Below are 14,459 nucleotides of genomic sequence, written 5' to 3'. Positions count from 1 at the left end.
AGGGCTGGAGTCTTGTCATGACCCCGCCCTGGAAGGCTGGGAACAAGAGCGGATCGAGGAGCTGGATGACCCACGGTGACTCCCTGTGGGTTCTCAGCTCTCAGGGGGTCGGAGGGGCAGGAAGAAGGAGCACACAAGTAGGCAGGTCAGGCTGTCAATAAAACTTTATTTATAAAGACAGACCAAGGGCCAGATTTGGCCTGTGGTTGCAGTTTGCATTTATTTGACTTATATTTTATTATTGTACCTAATGTAATGGAATACGTCATACAAAATCCTTATTTTTATATTAACTCTACTACATTTTCATATGTATTGTTTCTATTTTTTTATTTTGCAGTTTAGAATGTGGTCAGATTAAAATTTAGCGCTGTTAGATAAATAATAGTAATAGATGCTCCATGAACTTGGCAAAAGTTAAGTGTGAATGAATCAAAAGAAAACAAGGAAGCCAGGTGCAGTGGTGCACACCTACAATCCCTGTAACTCAGGAGGCTGAGGCAGGAGGTTCACAAACTTGAGGCCAGCCTCAGCAACATAGCAAGACTGTCTCAAAAAACAAAAAAGGGCTGGGAGTGGCTCAGTGGTGGGCTACCCCTGGGTTCAGTCCCCAGCGCCAGGAAAACAAGAGAATTTAAGCAAAAGGGTGGTTTAGAGCAAGGGCCTGGGAAAGGCTGGCCAATGGGCCTGGGGGAGAGGCGGGGGCGGGGCGTGGGGGAGAGGCAGGGGCGTGGGGGAGAGGCAGGGGCGTGGGGGAGAGGCGGGGCGTGGGGGAGAGGCGGGGGCGGGGCATGGGGGAGAGGCGGGGGCGGGGCGTGGGGGAGCTGCTGGCAGCTACCCTCTGGAGCTGGGCTGCTGTCTGGTGCCAAGCCCTCCCCGCAGCCACGTGAAGCTGCTAAACGTTGCTGAATACAGAAGACGAGCACATCCAATGACTGTCACCAGCTGCCACTGTCACCCAGGGCCTTGTCAGGGAGCTCTGGCTGGTCCTGGAGCGCCTTCCCAGGGAGCCATCTGCAGAGCTGCTTTGCCACCCCCCTGTCCCCTAATCATTCGGGGACCGTCCCTCCCTCTCCCTGAAGGGCGCTCACTTGCAGAATCTGCCTGAAGGGAGTCTGCGGGCGCCCAGGACGTCAGGGCCCTGTCCCAGCAAGGGACATCCTCCCATAGAAGCGCTTCAGCCCCTGACCCCGAGGGAGGGTCTCAGGCGCCCCTTCCTCCCCGGGGCCTCCCCTCCGGAGCCTGGCTGAGGCCACGAGGCTCAGCCTCCACTCAGAAAAGTCACAGGAGGGAGACGCCAGCTCCCGGAACGCAACCCCCAGACGCCAGTCAGTGTGCCCCAGCCATGTGCCCGTCTGCCTGAGGCCACCCAGGCGCTGGAGAAGTGGGGTGGGTCTCCCAGCAGCCGCTGCTGGAGCCAGAGAACCGGGGACATCGGGCCACCCCCGAGGAGGAGAGCTGTGTACTCAGAGCTAGGGCCAGCCATGAGGCTAGTGACCCACTGCGGCCAGGACACAGTCCCCCAACTGGGCACCAAGCAGCGCCCCACCTCCTGCTCTGGAAGCCAGGAACCCTGACGGGCCTGGCCGGGCGGCCTGCTCAGGGTCTCCAGGGGCTGCCATCAAGAATCTCTCCAAGGGACGTCCCTGCCCCCAAGGGCCCCAGCTGGTCCCCAAGGCAGCCCACCTCAGGAGGGTGCAGCCCCTCCCTCTGTACCCAGGGGACGAGGAACCTTGGCAAGTTTCGTCAGCCTCCAGCACGTGCTGTGCCAGGTCTCGGCTGCACAGCGCTGCCACCAGGCCCCAAGTACAGCCACCCACATAACCAGAGGACGTGGGCTCCCGGCAGACACAGGCCACAGAGCCCTCCCAGCCCACTGGGCTCCTCTGCTCCACTGGCTGGTCCTGCCCCAGGCCCTTTGCACTGCTGTGCTGAGCCCCCTCTCTAGGGCCCTGCCCCTCCGTCCCCGAGGGAGCTCGTCCCCGTTAGTGCAACACAACCACCCTCTGGAGGTCCTTCCCGATGGTCTCCATTTTCAAGAGTCTTCAGAAGAGGGGGACAGAGGTGGAGATGGCCATGTGAGGAACACGCACATGAGGGCCAGGAGGCCACAGACAAGGGAACGGCCAGGTGTCCCCCAGGGAGGCCTCTGCCCATCCTCATGGGACCCATTTCTGCTTCCCTCTGTGGAGGCCAGCAGGGTGGGCTCCCTCATGCCTCCCCCAGGCTCTGGGAGCCCCGTGCCCCTCAGGGTCCCCCTCCCATCCCCCCGCCTGCTGTCCAAGCTCCCCTTATTTTTGGTACGGGGTGGGGGGACCCGGGGTGCTCCACCACTGAGCCCCCAGCCTGGCTGCCCACTTGCCCTCCTCCTCGGCCTCCTCGGCCTCCTGTGGCAGGGGTGGCCACTGCGCCTGGCTCCAGATCCCCCTTTATGAGGTCACACTGGGACAGGGCCAGCCCCAGGCCTTGCCCAACCCGGAGGCGTCCCTAAGCCACACCCTAACCCTGGCCCCCTCCCCTCCTCCTTTTCTACTTATTTTTTGTGTGGAGCTGGGATGAACCTGGGGCCTCCCGGGCTGCCAGCACCCCACCTCCCAGCCCCTCTACCCTGGGGCGCCCCAGCCACCAGCACGCACCTCCTTCCCGCCTGCAGTCCCACCTCCGAGGGTCCCGAGAGACACCTGCACAGGGGGACGGCCCACCCCAGCAGGCAGCCACCTGTCCCCTGGAGGGACGCTGCTGTGACTGGGTGTGGCTCATGTGCTGGGAGCGTCCCTGAGCAGGGAAGGTGGAGGTGGCTAGTCACAAGGCGGTCCTTGGAAGGAACTGCTGTCTCCCAGACCTGGGCCACCCCAGGGTGAGCCGGGCCTCCCCAGCTCTGCTCCCGGCTCACCGTGTGACCCTCCCTCTGGCACCCACTCCTGCCACATGTGATGCCACAGTAGGCAACGCGGTTACGGTGGCCCTTGCCAGAGCCAAGCCTCGGGGACTGTGAGCCAAACAAACTTCTTTATAAAGGGCCCGACCTTGGGCGCCGCGCTGCAGCGACAGCAAACGAACCGACACCGGATCCGGGCACCAACAGTGGTACGCGGGGCCCGCGGAGCCGGGGCCACCCCAAACCCTGCTCGATCCTGGCAGAGAGCTGGTGCCCAGCCAGTGCGGCAAGGCCCTTTTAGTGGTTCTAGACAGTTCTATGGGGCAAGGGATGGAGCCAAGTAGGGAAGGACGCCCCCATCCCAGAACACGGCTGCCCTCAGGCCAGGAGGCCGCGGGCGCTGGGCTTGCAGGAGCTCAACCTGGACCCTGCAGGTGGGAAGGAACCCGGAGGTGCTGCAGGGCCGCTGCAGGCGGCACAGAAACCGAGTCCCCCGCAGCCTCGCTGGCCCTCAGCCTGGGTGACGTTGCTGCTGCTGCCTGTGGCCCAGGTCGTGTGGAGCCTCCTGCCCAGACCATGAGCAGCTCCCGCCTCGGACGGCAGCACCGAGGCCTGCGATGCCCTGGGCCTGGGTGGGGCTCTCAGTTGCTGCCGTCGCTGTCCCCACTGTCCCCGTACGTGCCCAGCTGGCTCAGGGAGGAGGTGCCAGGCGTGCGGGGAGCCGGGTCTGCAGTCTTCTTGCTCTCCGGGGCACCTGTGGGGACAGGAGAGGCTCAGGGACAGGTGGAGTGGCCCAGCCTGTGGAGGGCGCCTGGAGGGGACTCGGCCACCTGGCCTCCGGCCTGTGGCCCGCGGACGCCTCCCTGGCAGGTGAAGCACTGCTGAGTGGAGACGGCTCCCTGTCCAAGTTGAGCCGCTGTGACAGAGTGGGCAGGGTCCGGGCCCACCGTCCACCCTGCTGCGCGGCTCCAGGTGAGGCCCCTGCACATCTGGCTGAAGGGGCGACATGGGACTGGCCACAGTGGCTTATGGCGCCTGGACGTCCTACCAGGGAGTGCCCGCCATCTTCCTGCCAGCCGTGCCACATTTCTGCTTGAATTTTAAAGGACAGGACAGAGGCGGGTGGGGGTCCCTTGGTGCAGGCCAGGTAAGCAGGCGGGAGGCCGGGTGGGCAGCCAGGTGGCTCAGCCCCGTGACCCGTCCCACCCACCATTCTCCACCTCAGAGCTGATGTGGGCTGGGGGCCGTGCAGCCGTGAACACCTGCCAGGGGTCCGCAGGGGACCGTGACATCTGAAGACAGGGGTGGCGGGCCACGGGGCTTAGCTATAAGCTGCTGTGTGACTTGGATCTTGTGAGTGAGGTGCAGGGAGGGAGGCCGGCCTCCCGTGGGCCTGGCCAGCGCTGCAGCAGAGCCACAGCAGCCCGGGCCTTGGGCCTTGAGGGGCCACTTTCATCTGTAATTAAAGGAAAAATGAGCCCCAGCCCTTCTCCCCTGGTCCAGTAACTGGCCGCTGTGGGGGACAGGCCGCGCCCCACCCCACATGAAGCTTCTAGAACCGTAAGGGCACTGCTGCCAACCGGGGCGGCGGGAGGCACTGCGCCCAGCTCTGGGGACCTCACCTGGGCTGGGGCCCTGCCCCGTGCTCCCCGCCGCCGCGGCCGTCTTTGCCTTCTTCACCATGACCAGGCCCGACAGCTGGGCCCGGCCCGCGCTCTCTGCCTTCCTCTTGGCCTTCGGGGCCTGTGGGGTGACCGGACTCGTGAGTGGCCTGCCCCAGTCCAGTCCCTCGCTGGGCTCCCTGCCCAGCCCCTGCCCTGCTGTCACCTGGCAGCCATGGCCCGAGGCTGGGAGTGGCGTCCTGCGCCTCCTCCCCTCACACCCCGTTGGCACCTGGCCTTCGCGCCCACTCCTCCCTGACGGCCCTTCCCTCCTCCTGCCCTGGCCAGCTCCGACTCGTCCCTCAAGACCCGGCGAGTGTCTCTCGGAGGCCCGAGTGCCCAGGCCCTGGCTGCCTGTTAGCTGTCTGCCCGGCCCCGCGGGCGGCCAGGTCCTGTCGCCACGCTGGTCCGCTGCCCCCACAGGTTCCTGCCCCTCCCTGGGCGCCAGTCACCATGTCTGAGGGTCCAGGGGAAACGGAGGCCCTGCCCGGGAGGGGGCAGGAAGGGGCTCAGCAGGACTCTTCACCCCCCCCCCCGCCCGGGGCCCTGTCCCCGTGTGTTTAAACAGAACTGGCAACCTTGGGACTGAGGCCCTGCGGGCGGGACAGCGAGGGGTGCGGGACAGGCAGACGTCCAGCTCAGGTGTGCCCAGCACCGTCCCCCCAGGCGGGCAGCGGGGCAGCACTCTCAAAGGTGCTGGGGGCATCGGTGGTGCTGAGGGACCCTGAGGGACGAGGAGGGGGAGCAGAGGGGAGGGGCTCCAGGAGCAGGACCCCAGGCCCTGGGCGGTGGCGGTGGGTGGGCAACACCAGGGGCCAGCAGCGGGGGCCAGAGCTCTCTTGACCTTCTGTGCTGGGCGAACCCAGGGCCTCCTGGGTGTGAGGGGGGAGAAGCCAATGTCCGTACAGTTGGAACTGCTGTCACCTGAGGTCTGCCCAGTGGCTAGCGCTGGACCTGGCTGCCCACCAAGCTCTGTTCTTCCCTCCTGTCCAGTTAGCGGTGCGGTCAGCCCGGTCAGCTAGCCAGCCTCCTCCCAGCCTCCCTCGCAGCGAGACTCAGCCTGGAGACCATGTTCTGGTCCAGAGGGATGTTGGGGGCCATGGTGGGCCACACCCGGGTCTGCGGGAGCCCCCATCCCCTGCTTCCCCTCAGCTGCAACGCGGTGCCACGGGCCACCTGGGTCACCTGGGCCACCTGGACAGGCACAGCCGCTCCAAGAGACACTCCAGGAGCCGCAGCCCCTGAATGGCTCAGTAGGGCCAGCAGAGCTGCCCAGAAGTCCTGACCGCCCAGGGGACTGGCTTGTGACCAGAAACAAACCTCAGTGTCCACTCTGCCCGAGCTTCCCAGGCTCAGCAGGGAGGGAACAGCAGACCCGCCACTCGTCACCCGGTTTCAACAACAGTTGGCGCATGGCACAGGGCCTAAGGCGGCCAGAGCAGCTGCAGCGCCAGCTGCCCAGCCTTCCAGGGCCGCCCAGCTGCCCCGGCTCCCCGTCCCCCCGTCCCCCCCGTGCCCGCAGCACTGCGGCAGGGGGCCCGGGCTCACCTCGTGCAGGATGGCGGTGGGCTGGGGCCGCAGCGCGGGCCGGGGCGGGGCGGGCGCGGCCTCGTCCTCAGAGTCCGAGTCCTCCAGCAGCCGCTGCCTCCGCGCTTCCTCCAGCAAGGCCCTGCGGGAAGGCCAGGGCGGGGGGCACTCTGCAGGGGACTCGGCCAGGACCCCCTGCCAGGGCCCTACCGTCCCTGCGGGATGTGGTAAGGGCGCACCACGTGTTGAGACTCACCCCCCTCCTCCCTGAGGGGTGAGTGGCCAGGTGCCTGGACGCTGAGTCCAGCGCGTCTGGGCTGCAGCCCTGGTTGGGGACTATTCGGGACTGCCTGGACACTGGCCTCAGCCCTGGACCCGCTGACGGCCACAGCAACCGCCAAGGCAGGGCAGGGGGCAAGTGCCAGGTACGTAGCTGGCTGTGGCAGAGTGACCACTGCCTGCCCCAGGTGCCACCAAGCCCGGCTGTGCTCTGACCCCACCCAAGGCCCAGGGGGACAGAGATACAGCTACAGGACAGGACTGACCAGCAATGGAGCAAAGCTACAGAAGGCGCATGGTGGTCAGGGGTCAGGCACTGACCCAGGAGGCCTGCGGCTGTGACCCCAGAATACAGCTGGGGCTCCCCTCCCCACGGGGGGTGCTGGGCCTAACCCTGGGGGAAGTTGCTGCTCTCCCTGGAGCCTGGCTGCTGGGCGGCCTGAGGGGCCTGAGGGAGGACCTGGGGGCCTAGGGGGGCCTGGGGGGCCTTGGGGACCTGTGTGACTCCCCAGGACAAGAAAGGGTCTCTGCCAGCCCGCAGTGACCTCTGCTCTGCCACCGCAGCTCACTGTGGGGAAACCGGGTGGCCCGGGTGCCCCTGGAAGACTCCGGAGCCCTGCCTGGGACTGGGACTGCCCTCCCAGTCCCCGCGCCGTCTCCAGCAGGTGGCTCTGCTCTGGGACCCGCCACCCAGCACCACAGCCGACGGTGTGGCTTGGTGGCCAGCACCTGCCCAGCACGGGGGACAATCCCACAAGAAAACCAAACCCACGGCCCCGGACGCCCGGTGCTGAGCCTGGGGACCCCAGGGGACGGCGGAGCACAGTGGGCTCGAGGACCCCAGGACAGATGCCGTGAGAGACCATGAGGGACGGTGGCCCCAGGAAGGGGGGTGCCGGGGCACGGGCGGCCACTCACGCGGTCTCCTGCTCGTCCTCCTCCTGCTGCCGCCGCCGGCGCTCCTCCTCCGACAGGCGGTGCTGCCGCAGCATGGCCTCGAAGTCCACGTGCGCCTGGCGCTGGTTGAGCTCCTTCAGCTCCTGCAGGTTCTCCAGCACCTCCATCTCCAGCTTGGAGTCCTTGGTGCGGTTCTCCAGCACCTGCGGCACCCGGCGTCAAGGCCACGCCCAGCCTGGCCACCACCCTGGGCGCCCCTCCACTCAGGAGGGCCCCTCGGGTCCACGGGAACCCTGAGGTTTGGGGAGTGACCGCCACAGCCGGCCCCAGAGAAGCGGGGTCCAGCCTGGCACCTTCCTCGAGGGCAGTGGGTACAGGACAACCGGCACCCGCTCCAGGGTCTGGCCAAGGTGCCCAACCTCACCAAAGCAGCCAGGCTCAGGGACTGGGCCACACAGGGGACTTGGCGGCCAGCAGAACGGGCGGGGGACACTACCCGGGTGCTGCCGGCTGTGTGACCGCCAGGCCTGCCCTGTGGAACTGCATCCGGGGGGCCGTGAGGAATACCCACAGGCTTCCCCTGGGTCCTCCCAGAGCAGGCGCAGAACAGCCTGACGCACGAGCACCCAGAGGCCCAGAGCGCGAGTGGCCTGACGGGCTCCGGGAAGCACCTGTCCTCTGCGGACCAGCTCCTGCCCCTCCTCTCCCCTGCTGGGTAACTTGGGCTCCGCAGCACTGCCTCCTGGCCGGGGTCAGGAGTGCCCTGGTCATCTCACGGGCCTCCCTGGCTGCCCGCAGGCTGCAGGCCCAGCCCCACTGCAGGGGCTCCTCCAGGGCGGAGGCCCAGGGCCCCTTCCTCTTCTGGCTTTCCTGGCTCCCAGAGGCCACCTGCTTGCTTCCCCCTGGTGACCCCCGTGCTGCTCCGAGCTGTCCTGTCTAGACTCGATTAGAGGGGCGGGTGGCAGACCAAGTCCCCCTGGAGAGCCCCTGGGCCAGGGCAGCTGTGCACAGTGACAGGCCCCAGGCCCAGGGAGGAGGCTCCTTCCTCACCACAGCCCAGGCCCACGCGGAGGGCGTGGGTCAGCAGGCGGCCCCGCCCCGCGCAGCGCACCCACCTTCATGGGGTTGTTCAGCTCCTCGTCCTCCCTCTCCTTCTGCACCCGCTTCTCCTCCTCCTCCAGGAGCTTCTCCGCCTGGAAGTTCCGCGTGGCCCCGTGCTCCATGGTGTAGTCGGTGTTTTCAGGGTCTGTCTGGGAGGGGCAGCAGAAGTCTGGGTGCCAGGGCACCGGGCGGGCAGACCAGGCTGCTCCCCGCTCAGGGGCTTAACTCTTCCCCATCCGCTGCGCCCTCCCCGACTCCCGCAAAGGCAAGGCCTACTGAGGTGGATGGCGCAAGGCGTCCATCCTCTGGAGGAGCAAGCATGTTTCTGGGAACGGGCTGGTTTGTTTCTGTGTTCCTTTAATAAGTCGCGACTTCTCGGGCTGGGGATCTAGCTCAGTTGGTAGAGTGCTTGCTTAGCATGCACAAGACCCTGGGTTCAAACCCCAGCACCACCAAGAAAAAAAAGAAAAAAAAAAGTTGTGACTTCTCATATGACCATTAAGAATGAAGGAAAAAATGTGACTTTCCCAATTAATGCAATTACTTCTGGAGAATAGATCTGTTTGCTCTAAGTGCAAGGATTCAGCTGTGGAACATAAATTGTTAATGTTTAATGAGAAACCCCCTGTAGGAAAAACAGTCAGGGAAGTTTTTGAGAAATTAAAATCTAAAGAAGAAGAATCAATGTTGGGGCTGGGGATGTGGCTGAAGCGGTAGCGCGCTCGCCTGGCATGTGTGCGGCCCAGGTTCGATCTTCAGCACCACATACAGACAAAGATGTTCTGTCCGCCAAAAAAAAAAAGCATTGTGTTGTGTCCATCTACACCTAAAAAAAATATTAAAAAATTAACGTTAAGAAGAGAGATTAGTGCTTGGTACTGGGCAACTTGTTCTTGTCCCTGTGCACAATGGTTTGTGCTCTTACTCTTGTTTGATTAAAATTAGAAGCCTCTCTTTTCAAGCTAACCACTTGCCATAACTGTGGCGCTGCTTCTAGTCAGTAAGTCAAGAAAGAATAGTCAAGATGTTGGCCAATAGTCTGGGACGTTTCTATTATTAAAAATTAACTAAGCAGAAATAGCTCAAAGCAAAATTCGAACTTAAAGGAAAAATGGTCCCTTATGCATAAGCCAAGAGACATTCTTCTTATCTAATTGTAGCTACGTAATATTCTGTTTCGTTGAATCATGATTCCTGTTTTGTAACCACAAAGTACTGTGAGCCTGCCAAAATGAAAAGTATGTATGATCAACTTCACAAGTAAAGACGGGGGTCAGCACCTTCACTTCTGTCTGTGTTGTTTCTCTGCCGCCTTTCACCGACTCCTCACCATCTCCTGAGACCCCCTGTTGGAGCTGGACGCCGACACCCATCCTTGTCCCTCTTCCTGCCCTGTGGCTTGGCGGGCCTGGTTCTTCCCTTCTAGGCTCCATCCCGTCTGCAGATAGCTCCCTGGCTGGGCTCTGAACCCCCCCACCTGTCCTCTTCACCCTCTGCCTCCGCTCCACGGCCTCCGCACATCTGCAAACCCACCTTCAGACCTTCACCCATGTGTGCCCTCCCCTTCTCTGTGTGGCTGTGTGAGACACTTGGTCCTTGGTTAAAAGTCACACCCCAGGTATGAATACAGCGTGCCCCCGGCCTCCGGGATCAGACGCGGAGCTGAACGCTGGGATCCACCCGGAGGTCCTACTTGGCAAATGGTGACGTTCCGCGGTTGGTATCTGACTGGGACAGATGTACCACGGCCATGGGAGATGCTGACACTGGGGCAGCAGGTGGACAGGAGCTGCCCAGGCTACCTTCATGACTTTTCTGCGATCTACAAGTATCCAGGAAGAGCGTGACCCCTGTGGTGTGTGTGTGTGTGTGTGTGTGTGTGTGCACGCGCGCGTGCCTAGAAAAAAAATTCCTTTGGCACCCTGGGGACTAAATCCAGGCAAGCACTCTATGTCTGAGCCACACGCCCTGCCCTGCCTCAGCCCCGAGTGGCAGTAACTGCAGAAGTGGGCCACTGAGCCTGACCGGCCTAGAAACATTTTTTAAAATCACGTAAGCAAATGTCATGAGCGTTTGCCCATCTGCATGGCGCCTGGCTGGGCAGGTGGCGGCGGGTGACAGCAGGACTTTTCAGGAAGGCAGTGCTGTGTGGATTCTGTTCTTAGCCCACGTCCACACGGGCGTCAGTATAAAGGGTTAAGACTGTTGGTCTTTGAAAAACACATGCATGTTCATATTCATGAACTTCAGAATTCAGGTTAAAATCCATTTTCCTCTTTTTTAGTACCAGGATTTACCCAGGGATGCTTGACCACTGAGCCACATCCTCAGCCCTTTTTATTTTTGATTTTGAGATAGGGTCTTGCTAAGTTGCTCAGGACAGTGGAAGAACAGGAGTCCGCCTGAGTTGCTAAGTGCACCACTGTGCCTGGCTTAAAATGTATAATTTTTTAGAAATATTTATTTTTTAGTTGTAGTTGGACACAACACCTTTATTTCACTTATTTATTTTTATGTGGTGCTGAGGATCCAACCCTGGGTCTCGCACATGCGAGGTGAGTGCTCTACTGCTGAGCCACAACCCCAGCCCCAAAACGTATAATTTTTAAAAATGTACTTTTTGTTCATTTAAGTAAAAAAAAATGTAATTGCAAAAAAACAAAGCTTACAGCAGAAACACAAACAAGAACAACAATAAGAAACCATGCCAAACCCTCAGACACGGCAGAGTATGGAAAACAGTGTCCAAGAGTGTCCCCCAGGGCTGGGGACACAGCTCAGGGGTGGAGCGCTCGTCCTGCCTGCCCAAGGCCCTGGGTTCAATCCCCAGCACCAAGAAAAGTTCTCCTCATCCTGTCCCCAAATCCTTACGGTGATGACCAAAAGCAAAGTGTGTCTTTGCGGCCTGTGGAGGCTCCCAGCAGCGTCTCCCCCGACTCCACCTGGGCTGCCTCAGCTGCTCCGTGGTCCCCTCTCCAGGCCCTCCTGCTTCCGGGATGAACTGTAAAGGGGTTTCCCTGGGGGGGGGGGGTGCAGGTGCGGTGGCCGGCCCTACCTTGAAAGTGATCTCGGCCAAGCAGCGCGTGCACTTGATGTAGAACCTGAAGATGGGCAGGCCCAGGTAGACCTCGTTCTGCACCGTCTCCTTGCGAGCATTGAACTTCTTGCCCTTGTAGATGTACTCTCCACACGTCTTACACCTGGGGGCACGGACTCGCACTGCCGCAGACTGCCACCCCCCTCCCTCCCAGGCCCGGCCCCCCGCTGCTCTCCTTGCCCCTGTCCACAGGCTGCCTCCTTGGGGAGCGCCCAGCCCGGGGAGGTCAGCCTGCCCGACCTTCCTGGAACAAGCCTGTGCTCAAGGACATCCAGGTCGCCAGGCAGAGGCTGACAGAGCTCCTGCCACCCGTCCACTACGGCCCTGGGCTCCCAGCCCCAGCACGCTCTCCTCCTGTTCTTCCTGCAAGCTCCTCCGTCTTGGTCCTACCTCAGGGCCTTTGCTTGCAGTTCCCACACCTGTGACACCCTCTTCCCCAGCCCTCGGCTCCACTGGTGCTTCTTTTGACGTTTCTCTGCTGACCCCAGTTAAGAGGCCCTCCCCCTCCCGCCTGATGAGCACGTCCACATGCGCCCTGTGCGTATCCACCTGATGACCCATCACCTCCACTTCCTGCACACTGTGGGTCCCAGGGTTGTCCCCGGCACCTGTGTACACACTGGCGCTGACAAACGGGGCCTGATAAAGACTGCTGAAGGAGGGAGTGAGGGAACAGAGACAGAAAACGATCCGGTCCCTGACATTCTCCATCCCACTGCCCCCAGGTGTCCTGACTGACAGGTGGATGGGATTCCAGGTGCGCTGGAATGTGAACACTGTGCGACCCAGAGTTAACTGAATCTAGTAATTTGACAGGGGGAGAAAGGGCAAGATCTGGGTGCTATGGGAGGGTGATGGCTGAGCTGGTGGGTCACGGTGGGGTGAGGCCAGCCCACGGCAGCTTCAGACAGACTGTGGCTCCTGCAAAGGCCCTGAGGCAGCAAAGGCCTGACTGATGGGGCCGCTGAGATGAAGGGGCAGCCCTCTGTGTCTTCACACCTGCACTAGGGTGGACATGGCGGATTCTGCTGGGGCTCTAAGCGATCAGGGAGTCGAACCTCGCGAGGGCAGGGCGGGGCGGTGCTGAGAGGCTGCGGGCTCACTGGGTTGATGTCGAAGCCTGGGCTGGGGACTTGGGCTGCACCCGGGGACGGGCCAGCTCTGTGGAGGTGGTCACCCTGTCCATCTTCTGTGAATGGGGTGGCCCCACAGGACACTCACCTCATGTTGAACGGGGCCATCAACCGCACTACGTACTGCCGGTCCTTGGGGAGCTTGAGTTTGGGGATCTTTGACGGGTCGAAGTCTGGAGGGTAGTATTTCTGTGGAGAGGAAGGAAGTGTCTTTCAGACATGGGGGCAGGCTGTGGGCAGAGGTAAGAGGCCTGGGAACCTTGTCAGGGCAAGATCATCCCAGGGCTGGGGACTGGAGGGCGTCCTCCCCGGAGGGCATCCTCACTGCCGAGGTTTATCAACCAAAGGATTCCAAGAACCATCAGCCAGGGTCCTGGAGGGGAGGTCAGGTGGGTGGTGCAGACAAGTTTCCAGAACCTTCTTCAAGCAGTCACAAGATGCATGGAATACCACGATGAGTTGGGACAACATGCACAAAATGAGCCTACCAGGGAATCTCCCAGACCCACGGCTGCCCCTTCTGCCCAGCGTGTGCCAAGATTCAAGACTCCCACAAAAGCACCGGGGTTCAGCACCAACCACATTGTTGGCACAAACAGCACAGGTACCGAGAGCCACTGTCATCAGGGAACCATCCCGAAATTCAAGCTCCCAGACACCAGCCAAGAAAAAACGGGCAAGCAGCCTCTTCTTTCTTTTTGCCCTTGGTTCCCCCATTTCTGCAGTGTGGGGAACGGCTCCCAGGCCTCACACATGCTAGGCAAGACCTCTACCACTGAGGTGCTCACTCCCTCCCCTCGACTTTTTATTTTGACAGGATCTTACTAAGTTGCCCAGGCTGCCCTCCAACTTGCCTTCCTCCTGCCTCAGCCTCCCAAGTTGCTGGGAGCATAGGCGTGCACCACTGAACATAGCTGAAAGCAAACTTTAAAGACAGCAGCCTCCTGCCTGCTCTTGTAACTGCTTTCTGCACAGGAATGGAGCTGAGACACAGGATGGACAGTTTGGGTTATAAAAATAACTCCACTGCACTATCAGAAGATAAGGCGCTTCCTGTGAGCACCCAGTGAACCTCAAGCACCACAGAGGGCCCCGTCTCCCTCACCTCGAGGAACCCTAGCAAAGATTCTACCAGAGAGCAATGTGCCTATTTTACAGAGGAGGAAACGGAACCTTCCTTGCTTCATCTACTCAGGAATCAGATATTGTTGACATAACTCTGGAGAAAACTGGTGTCTTGAAGTGTAGGTACACGGCCAACAGACTTCTAATGTCCCCTCAACAGATGGGGGGAACTGAGGACCTGGGGATAGTCCCCCACTTGCAGAGCCAATGTGCAAAGCCTAACCCTTCCAAGGAACAGGATTGGCTAGAGCCACCAAGAGGGGCAGCGCTCTCGCCGAACGTGGTGGTGCAGAACAGTCTCCTCCCGCGGAAATCCCAGTCTAGCGAGGGGATTGGATGATGATTGCAAGCTCCGCCCCCAGAAGGCGAGGCTTCGCGGACGCCCACCACCCGAGGACGGTGATTGGGAGGAGTTTCGGAAGCCCCTCCCCGCGGAAGGCCGTTGAGGGGGGCGAAAAAAGTTCCAAAAGGAAATTACAGGAAGTCCACCTCCCCCGGAGTTCCCCGGTGTCCCGCGCCAGATAGAAAGCCCTGGTTGCCAAATACTTACGTTTAAAACTTTGCGCTCCGACATCTTTGCCGCCTTCTCGTCTCGCTAGTTCCAGACAACGGGTTAGACTCGTTATTTATGGAGCTTCTCTGACTATTCTTGTACTTCCTCTTACGTCACTTCCTTCGGCTTCTATTACTGACTGCAACCTACACAGCTTGCCTTTCTCATTGGCTCTGACTGTAGCCTATCAAGCTTCGAGTCCTCCTAT

General features: G+C 61.2%; 1 protein-coding gene across 1 annotated transcript; it reads right to left on the bottom strand.

The window, feature by feature from the left end:
• Positions 1 to 2,990: 2,990 nt before the first annotated feature.
• Positions 2,991 to 14,415, bottom strand: Yju2 (YJU2 splicing factor homolog). Its single transcript, XM_005332040.5, has 8 exons — positions 14,249 to 14,415; positions 12,662 to 12,762; positions 11,399 to 11,543; positions 8,358 to 8,492; positions 7,264 to 7,445; positions 6,088 to 6,208; positions 4,501 to 4,621; positions 2,991 to 3,632 (listed from the first exon to the last, which is right to left on the bottom strand). Exons 1-8 carry the CDS (start codon positions 14,270 to 14,272, stop codon positions 3,520 to 3,522), a joined length of 942 nt encoding a protein of 313 aa, XP_005332097.2. The 5' UTR covers positions 14,273 to 14,415; the 3' UTR covers positions 2,991 to 3,519.
• Positions 14,416 to 14,459: the final 44 nt, after the last annotated feature.

This window comes from Ictidomys tridecemlineatus, chromosome 2, assembly GCF_052094955.1.
Source record: "Ictidomys tridecemlineatus isolate mIctTri1 chromosome 2, mIctTri1.hap1, whole genome shotgun sequence".
Lineage (NCBI taxonomy): Eukaryota > Metazoa > Chordata > Mammalia > Rodentia > Sciuridae > Ictidomys > Ictidomys tridecemlineatus.
Note: the sequence above shows the minus strand (reverse complement) of the source record. Positions and strands in the feature narration are given on the sequence as shown.

Coding starts and splice junctions, on each gene's coding strand:
- Yju2 (XM_005332040.5), bottom strand. CDS start 14,272: ATGTCGGAGCGCAAAGTTTTAAAC. Junction 12,763..14,248: donor CGGAGCGCAAAGTTTTAAAC/GTAAGTATTTGG, acceptor TCCTCTCCACAG/AAATACTACCCTCCAGACTT. Junction 3,633..4,500: donor GGGGCAGGGCCCCAGCCCAG/GTGAGGTCCCCA, acceptor CTGTCCCCACAG/GTGCCCCGGAGAGCAAGAAG.